This window comes from Electrophorus electricus, chromosome 14 (genome assembly GCF_013358815.1).
Source record: "Electrophorus electricus isolate fEleEle1 chromosome 14, fEleEle1.pri, whole genome shotgun sequence".
Taxonomy (NCBI): Eukaryota; Metazoa; Chordata; class Actinopteri; order Gymnotiformes; family Gymnotidae; genus Electrophorus; species Electrophorus electricus.
In genome coordinates, this window is record NC_049548.1 from 7,559,840 (window position 1) to 7,583,820 (window position 23,981).

Below are 23,981 nucleotides of genomic sequence, written 5' to 3' on the forward strand. Positions count from 1 at the left end.
CAAACAAGTGAATGCGCTAAAACAGTAGCCCATCCCAGGTACTTTTTAAAATGTATTTATTTATTTGAAAAGGAAGCCATACCCATAGACCTAAGCTTAACCATTCACACCAAGCCCCTAGACAAATATATTTTTACAAAATTGCATACAGAATAAATAGAATAAAGAGGGAATTAAAATTTCACTTCAGTCTTCGCATTGCTTTGGCAAAATTGTATAATTATTGTATAATAATTGTATAAGGAATTAAATTGCATTGAATAAAGTATCGGAGAAAGGGAAAAGTTAGAGATAGAACAAGAGAGAGAAAGAGGTCTGTGGGTGGTAGGCTGGCTGTAGCCAAGAGGACAACGAGACACAAAGACTTCCTGCCGACAGCTCTCCTGTGAACACATGCTGTCTGACAGGTTTGAAAAAGCATCACCTTGCTGAGAGGTCATAGGTCACTGAGCATTAGAATGCCCACTTAGTGCTTCCCTCCTCCAGGTCACTGTGGGAAGGATGTTCCGCTCTGCTAGAGCCTCTCTCTGGATTAGAACATTTACTTGGCTTGCTCTGACTTCTTCCATCGTGCCACTAGTTAGTACACAATTTGCAGTCAATTTTATATTTTTGTCAAAAGTGTCATTCAGTGCAGTTTATGGATAATTCCACGTTCAATGGCAGCAGAAAAATTAAGGGTGTTGTGTAATTTTTTGAAATTTAAAATTTGTTTTTATTAATTTTTCATTAAGGCATTAAAACTTCAGAACTAAAAGCATTTGCAAGGAACCTAAAGTGCAAATTCATATACTGAGTCATGTTAAAACCTGCAGACTTGTACAATTTTTCATTTCCTGTCAGTATGGGTATAGTATAGTATAGTATACTATTTTATAATATATATTTTTAAGTGATTTAGTTGCATTGATGCTGTAGTGACTCACTTTCATAACAGCAAGGCTGAATTTTCACACGGACTCTTGCCCCCTGCCTGCCTGGAAGTGTGTGTGTGTGTGTGTGTGTGTGTGTGTGTGTGTGTGTGTGTGTGTATGAAGCCTCAGTCTTCCCCCTCCTCCCCAGTCTAGTTGTCTGGCCGCTCAGAACCGCAGCTCCAGTCAGGCAGATCAGACAGGGCTGGGGAGCTTGTGAGGTAGCTGCTCCTGGGCGTGGGCTCCTGGGCGTGGGGAAGGAGCATAAACACAGCTCGGAGCAGCTCTGTGTAACTCAATACCTGTGGAATTCACAGGTAGCGTTTTAGTCCTGTCATTAGCCGTCTGCTGTGTCAGCATGGGCTGCATTAAAATACCTCAATTATTAAACATTAGACTTCTACTCCAGCCTGTGACAGAAAGAGACCTTTGTGCATGTGTGTGTACAGTATGGGTATTTTTGTGTGTGAGACTGGGAGACAGAGAGTGTGTGTTCTGCAGTGCTAGATGGATGTGTGTTTAGAGTATCTTGTTTCTCTAGGGATCTTGAGGCTCGTAGTAATGTTGGTGGATGGATTGAGGTCTTGTAATGTCTGGTAATCTTAAGACAATACAAGTGGAGGAAAGCCAGGGGCCTGTGAGCTCGTGTTTCCAAAGACCACCAGGGCACTGTCCTGTCCTATGTCAAACACGCAGCACACAGCGCCTGACATAGCAGAGTTAAACACAAAGGCAAGAGTCTCTTCCATGTCTCCGTGGCTTACTGAAATCGCACTGATATTCTTCGTGTATTCGGATATTTGACCACTGATTAATGCTGTTTCTTTCCTGCAGAGCAGAGGAAGAGGTCAATGTAATTTGCCTGACAGTGGCCCAGAGTGCTTAAGCACCACTGCCCAAGATGTTTGCACAGCCTGGTTCTCCTGCATGCTTTGGAGGGCGTTGACTTGCTGGCATACTATAAACGATGAGTTTGTGGGTGACAGTGTAAAAAGACAAGCTACAGCAAAAGTAAAGGTAATTATAATTGTTAAGACATTACTTCCTCTTCATCTTTTTCGCCTCACCAGTGCTAAGTGCATTAAAGAGTGGAAATCATTTAAACTAATGAGAGATGCACGACTAAATAAATGAATGAAAGCATTAAGTGAATTAGAAGCAGGTGAGTTGAAATGCACTTCTCTGTTTGTGTCCGTATTTTGTCCCATTGCATTTAGTTCGCTGGACTCTGTCTTAGCAGAGAGCAGTTAAAAGCCAGCCAGTGGAAGTCATTTTGCTCATGTGGGTGTGAATGCTCAGAGCTGGTCCAGGGGCCCAGAACTCTTATAATAACATTTGCTGTGCCAAATTCTGTTTCTCAAGGAAGAAAAAAACAAGCAAAATTTTACTTTGACTTAGAGAGTGAGAGGTTGGGGTTGTTTATTAATTTTTTGTTTTTATTTGCTTGTTTGTTTTGTCAGCGAAGGTAAAGCAAAAATGTTAAAAGCTGTATAGTCTAAAGTATGTCTTAAATGTATGTAATATTTGGATACTTTCTGTCACGTTTGGACAGAGATGAAAGTATAATACTGGTGTGTGAATGTGTGTGTGTGTTTGTGTGTCTGTTGATGTTGCCATTGGCATTGTCTGAATATTGACTTTACCCTGAGTGTGTGTTAGCACAGTGAGTCAGGGTATGACACATTAGACTGTGACCCCTTCTCAGAGTGGCAGTGCCAACTGCCCTGGCACTACCCATGTCTGGACAAAGATCTGTGATTGCAGTATGATGCCCAGGAGGCACATCTGGCCCTTATGCGAAAACACACACACACACACACACACACACACACACACACACACACACACACACACACACACACACACACACACACACACACACACACACACACAAACACACATCCACTGAGGCCTTGCTCAATACAGCTTTAGCTACAGGCACAGAAAATCCTTAATGTGAAGCATGATTCATTTATTCACAACATAAATAGAGGTAATGTATGTATTACAGTGCATCCTGGGTTTGCGCTATTAAAAACCACTAACTTGCCTTTGGGCACAAATGTATCCTGCTCTCATGGTGCAGGACCCATTTTCCCCATTGTGTTTTAACTTTAAGCAATATTTAAGAAAATGGACAACTGCTCCCAGTTCAGCATCAACCAGCCCATGGCATGGTGACAAGGCAGCCTCATTCCCAAACAAGCACTTCATTTAGAACCACTTCAAAGACCTAACACAAGCTGCATAATAAAAGGCCAAAGCGAACACTATAATCCTGGGCAAGTGAAATAATAAACTAGAATATTTAATCAGAGAGGCACAAAAAAATGCATTTCTGATCGGGCACATATTTGGACATGATGATTGAGAGGACCTCTGACTCTGCAGGACCCCCTGGTCCCAGGCATCAGTATGAGGCTCAGCTCGGAGGCACAGATGTCCTAGTTTTGGTATGGTTTGTTAGAGAAAGCATGTATGACTTGAAAAGCAATAACTCTATTCTGGTGACTCTGTTGTTTGTACAGTCTGGAGATGGAGAGATTAGGGGCCTCTATGTCTCTGGTTAACTGTGTATGTAAAGAAAGGGCTATTGTACACAGTAGCTAACACTAACTTCAGTGGTACCATGCCACAGGCTATCAGTCTGGCTCTTCTTAAAGGAACTCTCTCCTAAGAAGAATAACCGTGAAAGAAAAACCCAAAAACAAATGAGGCAGATTAGTGCTCCGATAACAGTGTGGGATAAATAAAATACTGCTCTGTCAGGAAGATAAGCATGAGGGGAAGAGCACCTCTGAATGACTGACCACTGGAAATAATGGCAGTAAAGATCTATAAAAATCTTCAATAATGTTGAAGATCCGGCTCCCGTGAGTCTATGCATCTTACAAAAAAATAGCAACAAAAACAATCTCCACTGCCACCGGTAGACGTGTAGTAATGAAAATGTACACGGATGCCATCCCTGGGCCTTTTAACCCCAGCATTACTATTCTTTATCTTTTTATTTCTTCGTTTGTTTGTTTGCCTGTTTGTACTGCTTGATGTTTCTCAGTGCTGGTCGTGGTCTCTCAGTGCCCTGCTCTAGCACATCTGATAGAAATCATTAAATCATTACCAAACCCTACAGGATCTGGGTATGGCACATGACAACAGGGACAATACTGAAATGTGCAGTGAATGAAGTTTTCAGTACCACGTTTATGAACCACTTTTAGTATTTTAATAGTGTCAGTCTTGCACAGTCTTGCACTGCCCCCTGCTGGATATTTAGTAATTTACCATCACAGGACAATGGGATTATGTTGTTATTTAGTCATGTATTTGTAAAGTTCTTTTGTGGTTTGAGGCCTTGTGCATTCAATCTCATTTTTCTGTACATTAGTTTGAAATTTGGTTGATATACTGAATTTTGATTGGAATTTACTTTACAACCTAATATCAAATACTATGTCAGAGATAGCACAGGTTGATGACACTTTGCAACTCCAGCTCAATGATATGGATTTCACATTGCAACACTAACTTGCAATGTATAATGTGTAACACAAACAACACTGATTCAGGGTATCCAGTTTTAGCTAACTGGGTTTAAAACAAAAATGACAAGTTATTACTTAATCTCTTCATGTACATTTGATCAAACCAGTTGGCTGTACTGCAGTTCCTTTTGTCCCCCTGTTGTCCTTAAGGTAATTTAAATACTGGATGAACAGCTATATGAGATGGGTATATGGTTATATGAGACGGGTATATGGTTATATGAGACGGGTATATGGTTATATGAGATGGGTATATGGCTATATGAGACGGGTATATGGCTATATGAGACGGTTGTATGGCTATATGAGACGGGTATATGGCTATATGAGACGGGTATATGGTTATATGAGACGGGTATATGGCTATATGAGACGGTTGTATGGCTATATGAGACGGGTATATGGCTATATGAGACGGGTATATGGCTATATGAGACGGGTATATGGTTATATGAGACGGGTATATGGTTATATGAGACGGGTATATGGCTATATGAGACGGGTATATGGTTATTTGAGATTTTAAGCAGACTTTGTAGCCTTTGCTATTTTTGCATTTCTGTTGTTTCCTTTGTTTTTGGAGACCTATGCTCCAATGCATCTGATTCAGCTTATCAGACAATTAGCAGGAACTGTGTGCTAAAACTGGAAAACTGCCTTGAGCTTGAGAACATTGATCTAGTAGATCTTTACTTTGAGGTGAATGTGAGAATAAGGGAGAGAGGCATGAGGCCAGAGTAACACAGTCCATGGGATGACAACTTTATGTGCCATATTAAGGTGTATCTGTATTAAAGGGGGTGAATCGAGACAGAGCAACTGCTGTTGAAATATAGAGTATTATCTTTCCCTAGCCCTTTCGCTTCAGAACTACTATACCCAAACATTTCATTATAAATCATGTCTACATCCCTAGAGACCTCTGTGTGTGTGTGTGTGCATTGCATTTGACATTTACTGACATGCTTTAGGTTTTTTATTATTCATAAATTGAGCATCAGGTTTAAATATCTATAGCAAGAAGATACCAATGTGCTAAGATTTCAGTCTGTTCTGGCTACCATTAGAAAAGCTCTCTTACCTTAATTAGTCTTTTGAATAGCAATGTGGAAATGATGAGGTCAGGGAATACCTCCTCACACTTTTGCCCTCCCACATTTACCATGACGCCAGTGAAAGACTGATAGAGAAACCCACTTCCCTTTATGCTAAATGTTACTGACTGTGCAACTCTCTCTCTCTCTCTCTCTCTCACTCACACACACACACACACACACACACACACACACACTCACACACACACACTCACACACACACACACACTCTCTCTCTCACATTCTAGAAATACAGCTTCACAAGAGAAGCAGGTGTCCTTTCTACTTGGGAAATGTTAATGGTTAAGTACTTCCTTATATTTGTGTATGGTTAACAAATCCATTTTATAATCCATGTACAATTTTGTGACTAATGTGTGTGGTTTTTTTTGTTTTTTGTTTTTTTGCTTATGCAAAAAAGTTAAAAGTATATTGTGTGATAACATGCTACAGAACAAACACAGTTGATCCCACCACAGATGACCTTTGGGTCACCACTTGTATAGAGTTGGGGAACTTCTTTTAAATTTCATATAATAAGCCCTATAATTATGATGGGAATATTCTAGGTTCAGATAATTCCCCTCTGGTCTGTTTGACAGACAGATGCTTGTTCTTGATAAGATCTGTTGTTCTTGCAAGCTGCACTGCTCCGTGTTCTTTCCAGAATGACTGACATTTCTGTAGAACTTAGCTTTCAGTAGTATGTTTATAACGCTGTTAACTGTAGTGAGAGTTCTCGTTACTGTTCTCATTTGGGAAAGAAAAATAAATAAATTATAGGCTACTTGTACTAGCAAGAACAAAACAAGCAAAAGTGCCCTGTGCTATGATCTTAGTTTACTGGCTTCTGGACCTCATCAAGCAAAACACGCATGAAAGAAAATGCACGACAGACTCAAAGTATGACAGACATTACTACATAACTGGTCGAACCAAAGGAAATGATATAAAAGCATCCCCTCAAGAAATATTTTCCATTTCAGAGAGTAGATGGAACATACAGAATTTTAAGAGTATGAATAAAACACAATTCACCTTCCTTTTCTTCAGCATGTCCTGCTCCTGTCAAAACTTGTCTAAAGAACAAAATGCTAATTTGCACTGCAAGTACTCAGCAAAACTTCATTCCACAGGAACGCCCCCTAAAACATTTCACAGAAACATTCAAAATGATAAGACTACCGAAAACAACAACAACAACAAAAAAAGGATCTTGGGCATCGAACCATGCCATTTCACAGATTAGGCCCCTGCTTTCATATTATTCCATCAAACAAATCACTCTCTCACAGATCTCGCTAGTGCCCTGTATTAGAATGATTAATGTCTGTAAATGTTAAATATTCAAACATACAGGCTAATAAAGTATTTAATCCAACAAGTATTTAATACCTTAAACAATAGCCTTCCGACCAGGTTTAAGCTTTAAGCTAACACTTTTACTGTATTCTTATATTGCACTGAAATTTGACCTTGTCTGGTATAGGCTCAAGGCTTTTGTGTTGTATAAAAATAAACATTGGACATATATTGTTGTCTGTTGCATTTTCTCTTTAGTAGGACCAACTTCATAGGAGGGAAAGAAACTCTGAACATGTCACTGCTATAGTGAGATATGCTGTATTTGCAGAGAGGCAAAAGTGAACAAATATTGGATTGCCTTTATCCACTTTGGGTGCAGATATGATCTGATGATGTGTAGGACAGTCACAGAAGCTGGACCATGGCCATCAGTGGTCAATAACTCCAACAGACACATTCATGTGCACATCCTCAGAGTCTACTGGAACACGGCACTGTGATATTTTCTGCCTTCACAGTCATCATATCTTTGTGGACCATCTTCTTGCTCACAATACTCTGAGAAATGTGTTGAGCACTTATCAGAAGATGAGGTATCTGCAGTCCCAAGACCATACAGGTTTAAAATGACTTGCTGCCAATCCAGTCCACACGATCATTAATTATATTACTAGTCATTCCAGGTTTTTGCTCAGTCTTGGTTTACTGCACTGTCTCACGCTGCCATGCTGTGAACACTTTTCATCTGCAATCAGTGTGTGTTTTCCAGCCTCGTAACAAGCAAATGTCACCAGTGTCACCTGACAAGTTACTATGACAGCCCAACACTGTCACTACAGTGGCACTTTGTTTTATAATATAGACAGTTCAGTGCACATATATCTTCTGGGCTTTGATGCGGCCAGTCCCAGAAACGTGAGTGAATACGCAAAATTATTGCAGGGTTCTTTGGCCTAAATGGGACCTACTGAAGGTCCTAACCATATTCTGTGGTTGGTGGCCCTCTGACGTAGTTGTAGTAGCCAGCCAGAGCTCCAAGGTCTATGTAGAGGGAACCTTTTCTTTTATAGGGGCCCGAGTCTTCAGTGTACAGCGAGGAAGACTCTAAAATAGGAGTAGGAAAAGTCAAAGCATGCAAACATTAGCCTGACAGGATGCCTCTTTGTGCTTCATTGTGTGGGTGAATGTGCGTGGACATGTGAGTGTGTGTGGTACCTTGTGTACTGTCTGTCATCTGACTATGTTGGCGCAAGAGCGGATGTGTGCCGTCCCCAAGTGCAGAGTCCAGACTCCAGCAGCGAGGTTGATCTTCTCGCGAGGGGTGGAGGGCTTCCTCGTGCAGCAGCTCTGTGGCTGAGCTCCTCCGTGCAGGGACCCTCTCGAGCGCATGCTCCAGAAGGCCTCTCATAGCTGGGCTACAGTCCTCTGATATATCCTCCAGTGGAGGAGCCTGTTTATGGATCTGGGGAAAGATGTGACATCACCTCTGATCATTAGTTATGAACATAACTAGCTTCGTCATTTCATTGCAGATCATAAAGCATGTGGTTGACCTTTGCAGACCAAAAAAAAAAAAAAGAAAAAAAAAGGGAGAAGTGAGACTTAAGGCTGTGCGGACAGTTAAGCAGGGTGTTGCTCTTTCCAAACAGCTCTTTAGATCTGTCTGCTCACTTTAATCAAAAATGAACACTGATTGATGAACCAAAACACAGAGTGTCCAGCTTCATATAAAAGCACTCACAAACTTGCCCACCGAGCGAGAGCTTTGCTTTCTCAATAGCAATAGTGGCAAAACATTTCACAATAAACCCATATGGAAATAATAGTGTAGGTGATGGAAAGGAAAACCTGCAATCACAAATATAGCCACCCAGAGTTGTGTGGCGAGAACAACTCAACCAGACGACAAGACGTTGTGAGGTGTTGGGCACAGGCAGAACACAGAGCTAGAGTACACTAGCCATGAGGCTTCTCAGTTTGTGTTATGTGGTTCTAACTTCCTCCATACGGTCATGAACACGGCCTCATGTGAACAGTCTAAGTCAGTCACAGCCTATTCACGGCAATATTTATTCATCTGTTAACTTATTTCCTTCTAATCCATTTCTTCAGGCAAAGTACCACCTTGAATGAACTGTATATTTATTCTATAATGGTTACTACATGCTGGCATTTTTGCTCCATGTCTGAAGGCCAGAGGTATGTATTTATGTAGTGTACTCACTATGTAGAGGTAGGAGGGGTACGATGATCGGGGGTATCTCCTAACCCAGGGAGGGCTTCCTGTCTGCATGTGGATGATGGTGGTGCCCAGGCTGTAGATGTCTGTCTTTGTGTTGTGTCCCCGACACAGGACCAGCTCAGGACTCATGTACATCTGGACAGAGACAATAAGGCCCATTTTAATACACACATGTACCTTCTAGAGTCAGGTAAAACCAACTTTTCTCAAAAAACAAAGTTTAACGCAGTTTGAAGGGATATTTTTGTTGCTGATTATATCCTTGTGCTGAGCAGAAGATTATGTCAGTGTTTATATGCCTGTTTCTTACATTGTCCAAAAACAGAACAAAAATCTCTCAGCCCTAAAAACTTCACAACACTCTGGAAAATAAATTAAGCACTTGGAAATATCAAGGCTGGTGGAACAGACTGTGCTGGAAACAAGAGCTTTTGCAGAGTAGGTCACCAAGGACCACATCTTCTTCCTGGACTTTCTGAAGGCCAAACAAGAAAATGTGTGTGTGTGTGTGTGTGTGTGTTCTGGGATTTTCCCCAATATGAAGTACAAGCTAAAATAAGACAGACATGTGAAACAGATGAGCCAGTCAGCACATTTATAGATCACCATCTATTCTGGTGCATGTAAGAACTTACATACATGTTATTTTCTATGCCTTTCTCTTATTTCCCATAAAAATTATACCATTTGTAAAATCACACACAAACATTTTCACCCACCTCAGTTCCTCTAAGGTCCCTAGGAATGTACACATCCTCAGTCATCTGCACTGTAAGACCAAAGTCTACCAGCACAGCTTTGGCAGACATGAGCACAATATTACTGGCTGCAGAGATGGGGGGGGAGGGGGGGGGGTAGAGTTATGAGGAGAAGACACATGATCAGGAGAGTCACTCAGCCACCTGGAAAATCTAAGATGAAGATTCATTACAAGAAAATTCACAGGAATTCTAGTAGATGGTGTGTGTGCAAATGTGATATGTAGCATATTTCTATAGTGGCCTACTTTGCCAAGCTAAAAATCAGTAAAGAGTTTAAAGCAATCATTGATCTACCCTATTTAACCTGTATTTAAAATCAAGTTTAATCTTAAAGAAGAAGAAGAAAAAAAAAAATCAAGTCAAAAAGGTCAACATTATACCCCATGGGGCAGTCTTTCTCACTCTCTCTCTCTCACTCGCACTCTGGAATTTCCAGAGATCTCAAAAGGTCATGAGTACTGATTGGTCTTCAGGCTGAGTAAATGAAAGGGGAATGCTCTTGCCCACAATCCCTCACCACTTTAATACATTTCTGCACGTTTTCAAAATGCCTGAGACAAAAACAAACAAACAAACAAACAAAAACCCAGCACCACTTCCTCATAATGGCCTAGATCTCAGTTCCTGTTAGGCTGCTGGCTACCCTTTACCAGACAAGGGTGTAACCCGATTTACCTTGCCATTTAACAACATTTTTTTTGTGTATTTAATGTCATACCTTCCTGTGGGTTAAAATTTGTGCATTGTAGATGCACAACTTTCACACAACATGAATGGGGACTTTTAACCCATGAGTGTGGAATAACTGAACTACTATGCAGATATCAGATTTAGACAACAAAAAACAAACAAACAAAAAAAAAACCCCAAAAAAACCACAACTACTACCATTGCTCCAATTTTCAAGTATTGTATCATATAAACTTTTGATGCTATGAAATGTAGAGACTGTTTTACCACAAATCCTAAGTATTCTTAAGAGCCATAAACTAAAATAAACAAACACCATAAAACCACCAAAACATCCTTGATGAACACCAGTGTACTAATGTAATACAAGAATGTGCCCAGTGTGCAGACCAGTTCTTAGACTCACGTTTGATGTCGTGGTGTATAATATTGTGGGAGTGCAGGTACTCTAGCCCACGTAGAACCTGCTGGGTGACCCAGATGACTTCAAACTCCCGCATTGGGCCACAGCTCTCGAGCTTCTCCAGGACCGAGCCACCTTCCCCTGCCTCCATGAACAGGTGCATGCTCTGGTCCCACACCAGGGCCCCGTACAACTCCGCAATGTTCTCATGACAAAACCGTGCCTGGATCTCCACGTCTGCTGGCTTGAAGTGCTCCAAAGGGATCTGTACAAGGATCAGAGGGTTGGAAGAAGCCTAAATCAGGCACACATTTGTATCTGCAGATGTCTTACTGAGAACAGGTGTTCATTTTGTATGTAATCTCAGTTTATCTGAGTATGTGTTTGGGCTTCAATACTTTCTAGGCTCAAATTTACAAATCCATGCACACAGTATGGCCATCTTTGCTGCTGTGTTATTGCAGTGTAAGGAGGGGAGCTTTAGTAGTGGGTCATAAACTGAAGTAAAGTATTGGAATATTATGGGGAAACAATGGATAAACACCCATGGCATGAGATCATATTTGACCAGGATTCCAGGATTTCATGCCTCAATAAAGATATGTAGACTGCTTTATCTGAGATCTTTTGAATGGGCTGGCTCTATCTATTAAGCCCTGAGCAGGTAGTTTGTTTGAATAATGTCTCGTGGATAAATATTCTGCCATACCAGCTGGAACACCTGCACAGGACGTCGCTCCCACACATCACAGTAACACCATCTTGCAAACTGCATAATTATGCTGTTTTGTTTTCATGATCACACAAATTGTAGCAGTAGCTTTTCAGTCACATAGAACGCTTTGTGCACAACCTTCTCTGGACAAGGCACTGTGCCTGGCTGCCCTCTGGAGGCTCTGTGGGGCTGTTCCTCTAAAGCTTCCTGTATCAGCTGCTGTAGCAGGGGTTAGCACTAGGCTTCCTTCGAGCCTTTTAGGGAAATCAGGTTCTTTCCCAACATACACTGTTCCTCTATAAAAAAGTAAAAATTGCAGCAACAGCTGCCATTGCACCAGGCTGTTTTTTTTCTTTTCTGTTCCTCGTGTCCTCATGAGCCCTTGTCAGCGGAAGATGAGGACACACGTGATCTCCGTGAAAGAATGTGACTATACACCAGTCTATTTTACTTCTCTCTAACTCACTCACACCTAACTATAGTCTATAAGATAATACAGTGTGCTTCACTGATGTGCTTCTCCACCCAGCTGGGACCTTCTGTGCTCCAATGACATTACTGTATTAATTCCACCATATTGAAACAGGTGTCATTCCTGCTTGGTTGGCCCTTTTTGGCTGAGATTGCATGGCCATGGCACAGGCCAACAGCACACAATCTTTTAGATTCCTTGTGTTGTTAATCTGTCAAGGCCACTTAAAACAAACTAGCCAAGCAGGATGTACTGTAATAAACTGACGGGAAAGAAAGTAGGGCATGTTCCCTGAGCACACATGAGTGGAAAGGAAAGGACATACATTCCCTGCATTCCTGGACTCACCCGTTTGCATGCCATTCGCTTGCGTGTTTCAGTGTCTTGTGCCAGATGGACTTTCCCAAAAGAACCTTTAGGAACGTGGCCTGGGCCTGGAGCCTTGTAAGTCAGTCTCCAAGGAAACAGAAGCACGTCCAAGTCTATGCGATAACGCCCCTCTTTTATGACCATGTCAGTCTGTGTGAGTGCAGGGGAAGGCAGTCATGAGACAAATCAAATGACACCAATGAAACACGTACAGCCCAAATCACACATCCGAAAAGGAAACACAAAATCAAAACCTAATACATTCTTTTAAGCAAAGAGCAGACCGAAAATAGCTCTGAAAAACCTTAAGATTAAACCATATATTCACAGTTTAAATAAAACACTTGCTTTTTCTTTTAACTCTGCTGAGTGACATTAACAAAGCAACTCACCTTGTTAAGCAGGACTCCAAGCTCTTCCTCCAGTTTGGAAAGCGTCGAGGGTGGTGTGTTGGAGACCATGTTTACGAAGGCCAGCAGCTCAGGCACACCCCCATACCTGACTTTTCCCTTATTTTGCATACGTGAAACCAGATTACGAGAGGTCCCAATGTCAGAGACCTCGGTTTCATCCATTTCGTCTTGTGACAGACTGTCACCGAATGATACACCAGATTCCTCCTCGTCTCTCTCCGAGTAGAGGTGCTCCACCGCTTGGATAATGTCCCCAATATTCATGTGAGCCAGAAGTAGTTCTATGCCAACATTCTCATTCTTGAAATCCATTTTTGGCGACAGCGTTGCTTCAAGTCTGAAATGCAGAACTGTGGTAAGGCATTTCATGCGTCGTGTGTCACGCATATAAAAGGTACACAAACTTAAAACGTAAAGCTGAATTCCAAATCAGCTGCCTGGAAATCTCCATAAACTGAGCAAACCTGAAGAAAGCGTGTCTCTGCTGAGCCGCTTTGTTGTTTACCTAACATACGAGGGAGTTTTTCATGGGAAAGGGAACCCCCTCTCCCCCGAAAGAACAGCCCCCAGTATTCAAATAAGCCTTTATTTAACTACGTGCTAAACAGGCAAGAGAACTGAAAAGGTGTCGGTCTTTAAACGATAAATCTGATAAAAGCTCGCACAAATGTTAAGGAACACATTCATTTCACACAGGTTAACGTCATTTGTTTTGTCGACAAATTGTGCGTATTTTAAATAAGCAGGTATCAATGCAACCAACCAATAACTAAAATACCAAAGTACAATCTTACGAAACATGTTCTCGTACACTAAATCGGTGATTTTCTAACCGTGGTAGTTATTTAAAAAAAAAAATAAGGCTGAAGCTGGATGCTACACACCTGGCGACAACTTAGATCACTGGAAAGCGAAGGGTGTCGTATGCTCCATAAGTACTAAACGCAAGCCCTCGTCTGCGAGACGTGTTTTCATTGCCTGTACACCGCCTTCATCATATATTCCTACTCAGCTGCGCTTTCGTTTTCCTTTTGGGGCGGTGATATTTCTCATAGGTCACATTTTATTGCAGTTCCTGGGTATGCTTTTATTGAAAAATCAAAGGATAAATTGCTATGACTCAGTTAATATAATATGCTCAGACTCACGATGTTAATATAAACTATAAGAATTCATCGATATTGGATTTAATTGTGCTTAGTATTTTGGATTTATTTTGTGCTTAGTAGATGGAGTTACACTAAAACTCAAACGTACGTTTCTTTCCTCTCGGCTACCATAGAATGAGAAGTGCGCCTGCGTCAACTCGAGCTGCATGATGGCGGCCTGCTTTGGCGTCTGCAGGATGCATCTGAGAGCAGCGGCGAGGCTTATTAAACTTTGTCAAAAAGCAGATTTACAAGCACAGAGGTTATTCGCCAGCTCGGCCGTTTCTAGCAGTGCCAAGGAAGTTAAAAGGGCGGTTCTAGACGGTATGTCGAAGCTACACCATAATGTATCATTTAGCCATCATTATGGGTTAGTTGGCGTTAGCGAGGTGTTCTAGCAAGGAAAATAGACAAGTAACGCTAACTACCCTCCGTGGATAATCAGACCATGTACATATTACCTTTGCACAGTTCATCATAATGTGATAAAGTTAGCAAATGGAAACGTTGTCTCCGCTTCAGCTATCTTGCTTGCTTGTGTGTACGATCAGTAATACCACATAAAACAGGTACTTTGAATTCCTCTTAGACACATCGGAGCACAAAAAATCCTTCTGCGCGATTCAAGAGGAAAGACGAGAAAGAGCTCTGAGGTCTGTCCTCATCAGCTGTCCCCCAAAGTTCAACGAGAAAAAGTTTTTAGATTATATATCTAAACACGGGGACATAACGAACCATTTCTTCTATCAGTCCTATGTAAGTATTAGGAGAGTTTGTGATTCGCTGTCTAAACTTGCTTTTAGACTCAGTGACAGTAATTATTCCCACACTTGTTTCATGTTTACTTCATTTTACTGCCTTTCCCCACACAGTGAAGTAGTAGTGCTTTCTCTACATAACAAAGTAGCAGCTATCTTATTCATAAGTGGTTGTATTCCTGTCGTGATCCATCCCCCCGGTGAGCTTCATCACACCCTTTGCCCTTTGTTGAACTTGTCTGTCATACTTCAGGGTACAAACGCTGTGGTTGAGTTCACCAGCAGGGACAGCATAGCAGCACTGAAGAGGAGCTGCACCATTCCCAGCGTGCAGCACGAGGCCGCCGTGCCTTTCAAGTCTCGCCTGCTTTCACTGAAGGGGAATGTCAGCCAGTCCAGCAGCCTGAACACAGTGAGGTGCTGTGAGCATTCGCCCATTCCAGTCAGTGAGCTGCTCCAGAAGCTCTCCAGACAGGAGAGTGTAAGTTACCTGTGGAAGCAGAGTGGAAAATGGTTTATGTTTTAAAACTTAACATTCATCCAAAAATTGCAATTAACAGAGTTCTAGCAGATTTCAATTTAAAAATAATCATATATGTATAGTATCATATCTATCTACCTTTCTGTCTATTGTCTGTGCTCTCTTTCTCTCTCTCTCTCTCTCATGTATATAAAATATATATTAGTGTGTGATTCAGCTGCTAAGTTTTTTTGTGTGTGTACATATTTCATGTATTTTCTTTTTATATCTTAAAAGAGATTAAGAAATAATTATATATGGTCATTACACCATTGCTTAAACAAGTCTAATGGTGGTCTAAGACTTTTGCACAGTACTGCAAAGTTTGTGTCTGCAGTTCTGCAAATTAAAAAGTCCATGTGTTGTCAGGTGGATGAGCAGCTGCGTTGTCTGACAGAGGCCTACCAGCTGAGTGAGGAGGACATCAGCCTGCGCTTCTTGGTCTGCTCACTGCTCGGAGATATCGCTGCTGCCTATTTCCCAGAATGCATCATCAGGCCTTTCGGTTCGACGGTGAACAGCTTCGGCAAGCTGGGCTGCGACTTGGACATGTTCCTGGACCTGGATGGAGTTAGTGGCCAGAAACAGAGCAAGGTGTGTAGCCTGGAGGACTGCGCTGAATGCTGGTGTGTTGCCCACTGCAAGGCCCCAGAATTGTTTTTTACTAATCTTCCATGGTGTAAAAAGTATGCTAATTAACAATGTGGTTTTCAGTTGCACATGCTGAGTATGCCTCAGAGTACATGTGCATTGGAAATTTTGGGTTCTAGAACTAGGAATTTCCCCTACCTTTCGCAAAAGAGAATACAATCTCAGTGGATTGCATAATTTGGAGTGCTTTCTAGAAAAGTGCGTACTGTGGTCATAAACCTTTCGGTGTTTTTCCAGGGTTCAGGTCTGTCAATAGAGTACCAGATGAAAAGTGTTACGTCTGACCGCACTGTCACCCAGAGCATCCTCTCTGTCATTGGGGAGTGCGTGGATAAGTTTGGCCCTGGCTGCGTTGGCGTCCAGAAGATCCTCAGTGCTCGATGCCCCCTTGTCCGATTCGCACATCAGCCCTCAGGCTTTCAGTGTGACCTCACAGCAAATAACAGGTGAAGCTTTCCTTTAACTCCCACTGATGTGGCTGATGGTAATGTCATGCACACCTGAAATCTGAGTAAATTACAACCTGCCTTGCCCCTCTATATTGTTCAAATATCATTTCCTCAGACATGCAATATAGTTTTATATTTGTTGTGCTCGCGAAGTCTGCGCGCTGGAAAGTATCTGAGAGAACAGCGGGAGTTCTCTCAGGAGGGAAGCACATACCTCAGAGGTCTTCGTGAGAAGCTCATGCATACAGATTCTGATCATGCATTGTTTGGGGTGGGGAGTAGGGGAGCAAGCAGAAGTGAGAGTCCACATGAAAACTTGTAGACGCAGCACTGAAACTGTACACTGACACAATACCACGTACAGGAACAGGCAAGGAGGTTCTCCTTCTTAAGAGAAACAGGGCCTAGGACACGGAAGACTTCTCTAGAACACCCACCATGTTTATGCAGGGAGAGAGAGACGTGATGACATGGCAGGTTTTTCCACTTCAGATGCTGCCTCTCAGATATTCAAATATACAGGGCATTGGCATATGCTCACACACAGAAACTAGAACCAAGTTCCACGGAGGCATGGCATAGGGCCATGATATCACTGGGAGATTCCCAGCACTCTCAACACTACAGGATGGTGCTACTGGTCTGGCAGCATCTTTCCATGAGAGCAACGGTTTTGGTCTTGGCAGATTTCTGAGCCACAAAGAGCTTGTATATAAAAGAGTAATGGGAGCATTTCTTAGAATGCTGACACAGATATCTGAAGCTCTTTATAGGCTTGCAGGAGCTCAGAGCTGCTGTCATGCTGAACATTGTGGAGTAGTGTGGGGTAAAGGTCATTATTTTGGCTTTCCTCAAAGCGAAGCCAAATGCAGATCAAACTGCTTTCTGCCGTTGTTTCAAGCTTTGTGGAAATTTTGGCCGTAATGCATTCTCATCACTGGCTTTAGTTGTAAGTAATTAACAGCTGAATGTCCCATCATAAATATCGTGTAGTTTTGGTTACTGGGTAAAGGGGTGAGCACATTGAATTACCCTTGACGATGAGTTGTTGTTGTTGTTGTTTAAAGCAACTCTGCTGTTCCTGTTGGTGAGCTTCACAGTGAGGCCAAAACTCTGGGACAAGTGAAAATGTGAAATGTTCTTTGATAAAGAGTTTGAAGAATCTGGAAGAGGGAATAAATTGTTTGTGTAAAATCTAAACCGTGTTATCCCAGCATAATTCCACAATATTCCAAAGGACATTTAGTAATATTACTGAATGCTTGATTTTTCTCTGCCTTCAAGTGCACTCATTATTTCTCAATGGGATTAAAGTCAGGTGACTGGAGGAAAGTCCATGACAGTCAGCACTCCTTAATCATCTTTGGTCTTCTAGTAGTTGTTGCAAAGCTTTGAATTTTGTTGTGAGTCATTATAGTATAAAATGTTGTGATTAAAACCTGAAGGGTGACCGTATTTATAATAGGTGAGCAATGTCTTCAAATTTTGTTAAATTACTTAAATTAAATATAAGTAGCTCAAATACACCTGACTGTCATCTAAGCATGTGCTTCAGTGGAAAGGAAAAGACCTAATAATGATCATCATTTGTGCAGAGGAATTGACATGGTCAGTTTTATAAATGTACTTATGTGCTTTTCAGTATTGCCAAATACTAATAAGTTCTGAAGTTAATGTAATGTTATGCTGATTTTATATGATTTGTAATTAAGTTTGTTCAATTTGAGATATAAACGGAGCCATTTTCACTAGGTGGACTTCTGGCCTGCCTGCGTGTGTGTGTGTGTGTGTGTGTGTGTGTGTGTGTGTATGTGTGTTGTGTATTCTGTACATATTTGTGGACATGCAAGGAAGTAGAGTTTTAAAATAAGGAAGCCAGGCACTAATAATGATCGTCACCAACATGATACCTGACTCTGCAGATCACTGGACTTCTGAAGCAGCCACATAGCTTAGTGGGTATTTCATTTGTGCTTCCATGTTTGTCCACAGGGTGGCGATTAAGAGCTCTGAATTGCTGTTTGTGTATGGGAGGTTGGATGAGCGTGTGCGGCATGTGGTGTTTGCGGTCCGCTGCTGGGCTCGTGTGCACAGCATCACCAGCAGCATCCCTGGAGCCTGGATCACCAACTTCTCCCTCACGGTCCTGGTGCTGTTTTTCTTCCAGCGCAGGGTACCTGCTATACTGCCCACCCTGGACCAGCTCAGAGACCTGGCAGGTATTCTGTTTCTGTCTGTCTATCTTTGTGTGCTCTCCCTCACATTTTGTGTACTCCAGCATTGCTCTCTTTGGCTGTTGCTGTTTATCAGTAGCTTTTCCCCCTCCCCACTCTCTACTGCTCCCCCTGTACTGATGTTTGCGCCACCCCCTCCCCCGTTTATCTCTATTTGTTGTCGTCGTACCCCCCCCCCCCCCCCACACACACACACACAGAAGCGGGTACCTTGGCTCACAGATCAAAGCTTGCATCAGCCAATCCTATTTCATGTACTCTCCAACTTGCCTCTAGGACAATAAATGAGTCCTGGCATCCATCACTCCTTTTTTTTTCTCTATCTCTCTCTCTCTCACCCACTCACTTTCACTCACATACCCTCATGCACAGAGTTATTGAAGTCAGACTAGGTCAAGGGTACTGAAGCCAGTTATGATGCACAGCCTGTCCCTCTGCACAAGGCCACACGTAATATATATAGGAATCAAGCAAGTACATCTGCGCACGCGCGTGTGTTTGTGTGTTCCCCAGGCCCATCGGACAAGTGCATTATTGAAGGGAATGACTGCACAATTGTTAGCGACCTAAGCAAGATTAAACTAGAGAAAAACACAGACACATTAGGTGGGTCCCGTGAGATTTGATTTAAGTGTTTTTCCATCTATTGACAAAGCATGTAATTTGCTGAAATATTAAGTGATATGCTAATAGTTGCATTTTAAGAGATGAAATTCAGTGTTTTGTTGTGTACTGATAATTTTCCTCAATAGAAAAGCTGCTGCAGGAGTTCTTTGAGTTTTATGGCAATTTTGCCTTCAACCGAAACTCCATCAACATCAGGAGGGTGAGTTTGCATGCTTTATTGAAAATCAGACCATCACTTGCCAAATATAACAAGAAATGAGTAACTGCTCTAAGCAATGTGTGTGATCCTGAGGAGTATGTAAAAGTACCGTGAGCTTTGTGGATGTTTGTGTGCTTAATCAAGGTATAAAAGAGCTCACCAAAGCACATATCTCGGAGGTCTTAGTGAGAAACTCCTGTAGACAAATTCTGATTGTGCTTTGTTGTGGGTGGGGAGCAGGGACAAAACCTTTTTATTTTATTTTTTTACTGAAAAGTATAAATGCCTTTTCACTGTGTGTATATTGCCCATCAGATAAGCATTATGTTAGTGATTGTATAATTTCAGTGCTATAAAATGCGTTTAAAAATCTATAAGAACACCCACACACACCCCTACTTCTGATGGCTAGTTGAGTGGTTTGAAGATAAACATCCTCAGTTTTTGCATAATCACATTTTTTTCTAACCATAGCCACCTCTGTCACTCTTCACTCATTTGTGCCCGCACATGCATATACACAAGTCTGCATGTATACGTGCACACACGCACATTTCAAGGTTCAGCAGTCATTGTGCTGTAGTGATACTGATGTATTGAGGAGCAGATGCAGTAAAATGTTGGCCTTGGTCCTGGTTGGACCTCTTCTGGGCAAGTAATCACTTCTCCTAGAGTCATTTGTCATCTTATATCACTTTGTCTATCACATCTCAGTAAGGCTATAAGCCGGCCATCTCCACTCGACTGCTAGATTATATATAGAGAGATTCTCTGCTATGTAGGACCACCATAGGTCATCTGGCCAAAAAGAAAAGTTCTCTGATTTTTAATCTGTTAACTGTATATTTTACAACTTGGAGTAACATTTGTTTGATAAGCAACAACAGCACTTTTTTTTTCCCGCTTGTGAAAATTTGACAGTACATGACTGTACAGTTTCATCTTATACATGCATTTTAACCAAGAGCTTTTATGCTCACTAGCTTTGTTTGTTCCATTTCTGTCATATTCCCTTTTTGCCAGGGGAAAGAGCAGAACAAACCTGAGGCAGCCCCCCTGCACATCCAGAACCCCTTCGAAACCAGTCTAAATATTAGCAAAAATGTTAACGCAACACAACTAGAACGCTTCGTAGCACTCTGCCGTGAGAGCGCTTGGCTGTTTCAGGAGGGGGAGGTGATTAAACGGGGTGCACTCCAATCAGGTGATCTAATTCCTCCTTGGGGGTTGGCAGCGCTCCTCTTGCCTTCAGTTGCTGAATCAGCAGGGGTGAAAGGTCGCAGGAAGAAGAAACGTGAACCAGCAAGTGCAAGGATAAGGACACTACTGGAGTCACTGTAGAGCAGCGATGGAGTAGCAGGTGGTAAACAGCTATGCAAAACCTCACCAGTAGGGTACAGTATGCTTCTTGACTTTAAGACAAATACATTGAGGAACTGTGGATAATTTAACCAAGAGGATGTTGTCTTGAGAGGTTGAGCTTGTTGGGACAGTGGTAAAGCCACAATAATAAGGAGAGGACTGTCTGACTGTTCCACAGGAACTGCCTGGGAAAGCTCTATCACCATGCTGTTGGAACCACATGACTGCTGCAGAAACATACAAGATGTATGCTGCTCTCCCTTTTAGTAAAGTGTGTTTCTGTAGTAAAGTGTGCTCCTGATCAAGGCATTGGGGTTATTTTAGATACTGATAAACAGTATGCTGTTGTGTTTTGAAGACATTGGCTTCAAATCATCGAATCATCGGCTGTCTTTGCTTCTTGCTCATTTGTTTTGGGTTTTTTTTTTATTTGTCAAAAAATGAGTATACAATATAAATGAAATATGTAACTGAAGCAGAGCTGCCAAACAGTATACTGACACAGACCAAAATGGAGTGAACTTGAATGCTTGAGTACATGTATAATAAACCATGTTTTTTAGATGAAATTACCCTTTCATAAAATGATTGCCTTCTGGTCATTTTGATATGGATTTATTTAATATGTGTTAAATGGTCTTTTCAGAAGTTCCCTATTAGAAATATGTCAACTCTGAATAGAATGTCCCCCTGGTGTGAGCAAAGCTGGAATCCATCCTAAACAGAGAGATGATGAACCCCGGAAGACCATCAGCTTTAGATTTCTGCAGTGGCAGAACAGGATAAGTGGAGGCGTGGAGTGTTATGGAAAGTGAGTAGGGTGAAAAATAGAAAAGCTCTCTCCCTTGGGGATCCGACATAAGCATAGGAGGGTGTTCCAAACAGCTGCTTTTCCGCTCTGAGGCTGCCAAGGTCAGAGGTCAAGGAATAAAGTTGAAAATATCTCTATTGGCGCACTCATCAGCACCATGGCCTGAGTGATGGGGAGAGATGGTTATCGACATTAATGCCAGTTGAATAATGGCTTTGAACTTGAGCAGCTGGCCTGGGAGGTGAGAGAGGCTGAGGTCCTGGAGAGAGCGAGGATGGAGATCTTGGGTGTGAGGTGTAAAACACTGGGTAGACACGGGGGAAGAATGACAAACTTGTAAGTGTTTTTATTGTGGTGAAACCCAATATTGTCTAGACCAGTATTGAGTTCGTATATCACAGAAGACATTTTCTCAAGAAGCATGTATGAGTAGTTGAATGTGGACATGTCACTGATAGTACTCCTCTATAAACAGCTGCTGAATGTGGGTTGAACTATCTTTTTACATCTTGGCTGGTTGATAAATGTTTCTGTGAAGCACTGGCTGGCCATTATGCAGGATGGCAGAACAAGACCAGCCCTGTTATGAGTGGAGCTCGAGGGCAAATCCACACGAAACTACCATGTTTCAGCATAACATGAAAACCCAGTCCAGTACTGGCTTCCAACCAAGTTCCTTCTGTGTTTTGATCCCTTTTGAGTTCACTTCTCCAAGTCTATGCATAGGGAGGCAAGGTCACCATACCAGACTTTTGGGTGTTCTGCTCTCTGTTCAGCACTTAAGGAAACTTCTTTGCCAGCCCGAATGCTTGTCATGACTTTGATCCCTGGCCTCTAGGTGACCGGTTTGGTATATTAGTCCCTCTCTAGCCCACTCTCTCTCACTCACTCATGCATTTTGGCCTGTAGGATGTCTCCAGAGCCTGTAAGTATTTGGAAAGGTGGGTTGAGGGGTATAAACCCTCAGGAGGAGTTTAAAAGTGGCTTAGGGGTTTTAAAACAGGAGGGATTTGGAGGAAAAACAGGATATAATGAAAATGGCCTCTCTCTTCCCTCAGTGGAATTTCGGCCTTGGCCCTTACTTGGTGTAAACCTTTCTTCAGCTGCTCGCAATCATTTGAAAGCTTTTTCTGCCTAAGCTGCAGGTCAGTGTGTTTGATGCTTCTGTCCTGGTAGAAGCAAAGACAGAGTTCTCTATAAGAATGCTTTGATCCATCTCTCTATGTGGCTGTTTCACTTTGTGTTATTACTTTTTTAAATCCGATGCTGGTGTCTGTCAGCTGTTGTGTGATATGGCTTATACCATTGATTTATAAAAGCATGATATATATATTTTTTTGTCTTATCCACTCTGACTTTTGTATACGCATGTCTTCCAGACATCTCTGAAAACATGGGAAAGCTTTTCAGACCTTCTAGTTATGGCTGAGCCCACCAGTAGTGATTAGCTCAGTCATCTGCTGGAGAATCCTGCCCTGTTGTTGTTTTGAACAGGCTTTCATTAGGTTCACATACACACGTGTGCATTGTGTTAGTCTTAGCAGACTGGGCCTCTCTGTGTACTCCAACAAGTGCTATTCTTTCAGCTGCCTACCTCAGCATGGCGTAATTGGAGCCTGGCACCACTGCTGTAACAGCATAGACTGATGCAAGCATGCTGATCTGTGCTTCCCCCTTGTCTTATTTTTGCTCTGGCTCGCTCTGGTTAGCTCTCATTCCTACATACACACACAACAGAAAACCAAGAGCAGTTACAGCACTATGCAACAAGATGGCCTCTAGGAACAGGTCATTCTCGAAGACAGGCCTTTTTTCATTCAGAGCCACACTGTATGCAGTTACTAATGAATACTTGGAACAACCGTGTGGACCCTGATTACATTCACACACACAATGTCACACAGGCCTTTTGTATCCCAGAATTTTGGAGCACCATACAGCCTGTCTTGTCGTAAGAAAAGGGTCAAGGTCAAACTGGCATGGTTTAATCATGTAATTAGAGCTTTTATTTTTGTTTCTTCTGGTTCATTTCACATAGTACAGCTCCAGGAAGGAAGACGTATGTTTGTATACTGCCGGGAGGTGCTGTTAGAGAAGCACACATGGTTTGGCACTGATAAGACTTTGCTGATAGGGAGGTGGGAATGACTCTGGTTCTGCCTATCATTCAGTCTTGCTGTGAATGTGCATTTTTTTCCCCAAGGTTTGATCCAGTTGCTGTGTCGGTCTGGGTTTTCTCTCCAGTGTCATCTCTTCTCCCTAAAAACACCTTTCTGTGCCTATGATGAACCAATCAGAATTC

At 42.1% G+C, this 23,981-nt stretch overlaps 2 protein-coding genes across 2 annotated transcripts; one reads left to right on the top strand and one right to left on the bottom strand.

Moving 5' to 3' along the window:
* Positions 1 to 6,373: 6,373 nt before the first annotated feature.
* map3k8 (mitogen-activated protein kinase kinase kinase 8) lies at positions 6,374 to 13,920 on the bottom strand. The gene is made up of 8 exons (XM_027027890.2): positions 13,805 to 13,920; positions 12,900 to 13,257; positions 12,487 to 12,657; positions 10,955 to 11,216; positions 9,817 to 9,923; positions 9,080 to 9,232; positions 8,071 to 8,317; positions 6,374 to 7,959 (listed from the first exon to the last, which is right to left on the bottom strand). Exons 2-8 carry the CDS (start codon positions 13,230 to 13,232, stop codon positions 7,832 to 7,834), a joined length of 1,401 nt encoding a protein of 466 aa, XP_026883691.2. The 5' UTR covers positions 13,233 to 13,257; positions 13,805 to 13,920; the 3' UTR covers positions 6,374 to 7,831.
* A 37-nt stretch (positions 13,921 to 13,957) lies between these two features.
* Positions 13,958 to 21,437, top strand: mtpap (mitochondrial poly(A) polymerase). The gene is made up of 10 exons (XM_027027884.2): positions 13,958 to 13,999; positions 14,203 to 14,392; positions 14,658 to 14,824; positions 15,080 to 15,307; positions 15,716 to 15,940; positions 16,235 to 16,443; positions 18,439 to 18,665; positions 19,194 to 19,286; positions 19,433 to 19,506; positions 20,530 to 21,437. The coding sequence occupies exons 2-10, from the start codon at positions 14,236 to 14,238 to the stop codon at positions 20,845 to 20,847; spliced, it is 1,698 nt and encodes a 565-aa protein (XP_026883685.2). The 5' UTR covers positions 13,958 to 13,999; positions 14,203 to 14,235; the 3' UTR covers positions 20,848 to 21,437.
* The last annotated feature ends 2,544 nt before the right edge of the window (positions 21,438 to 23,981 follow it).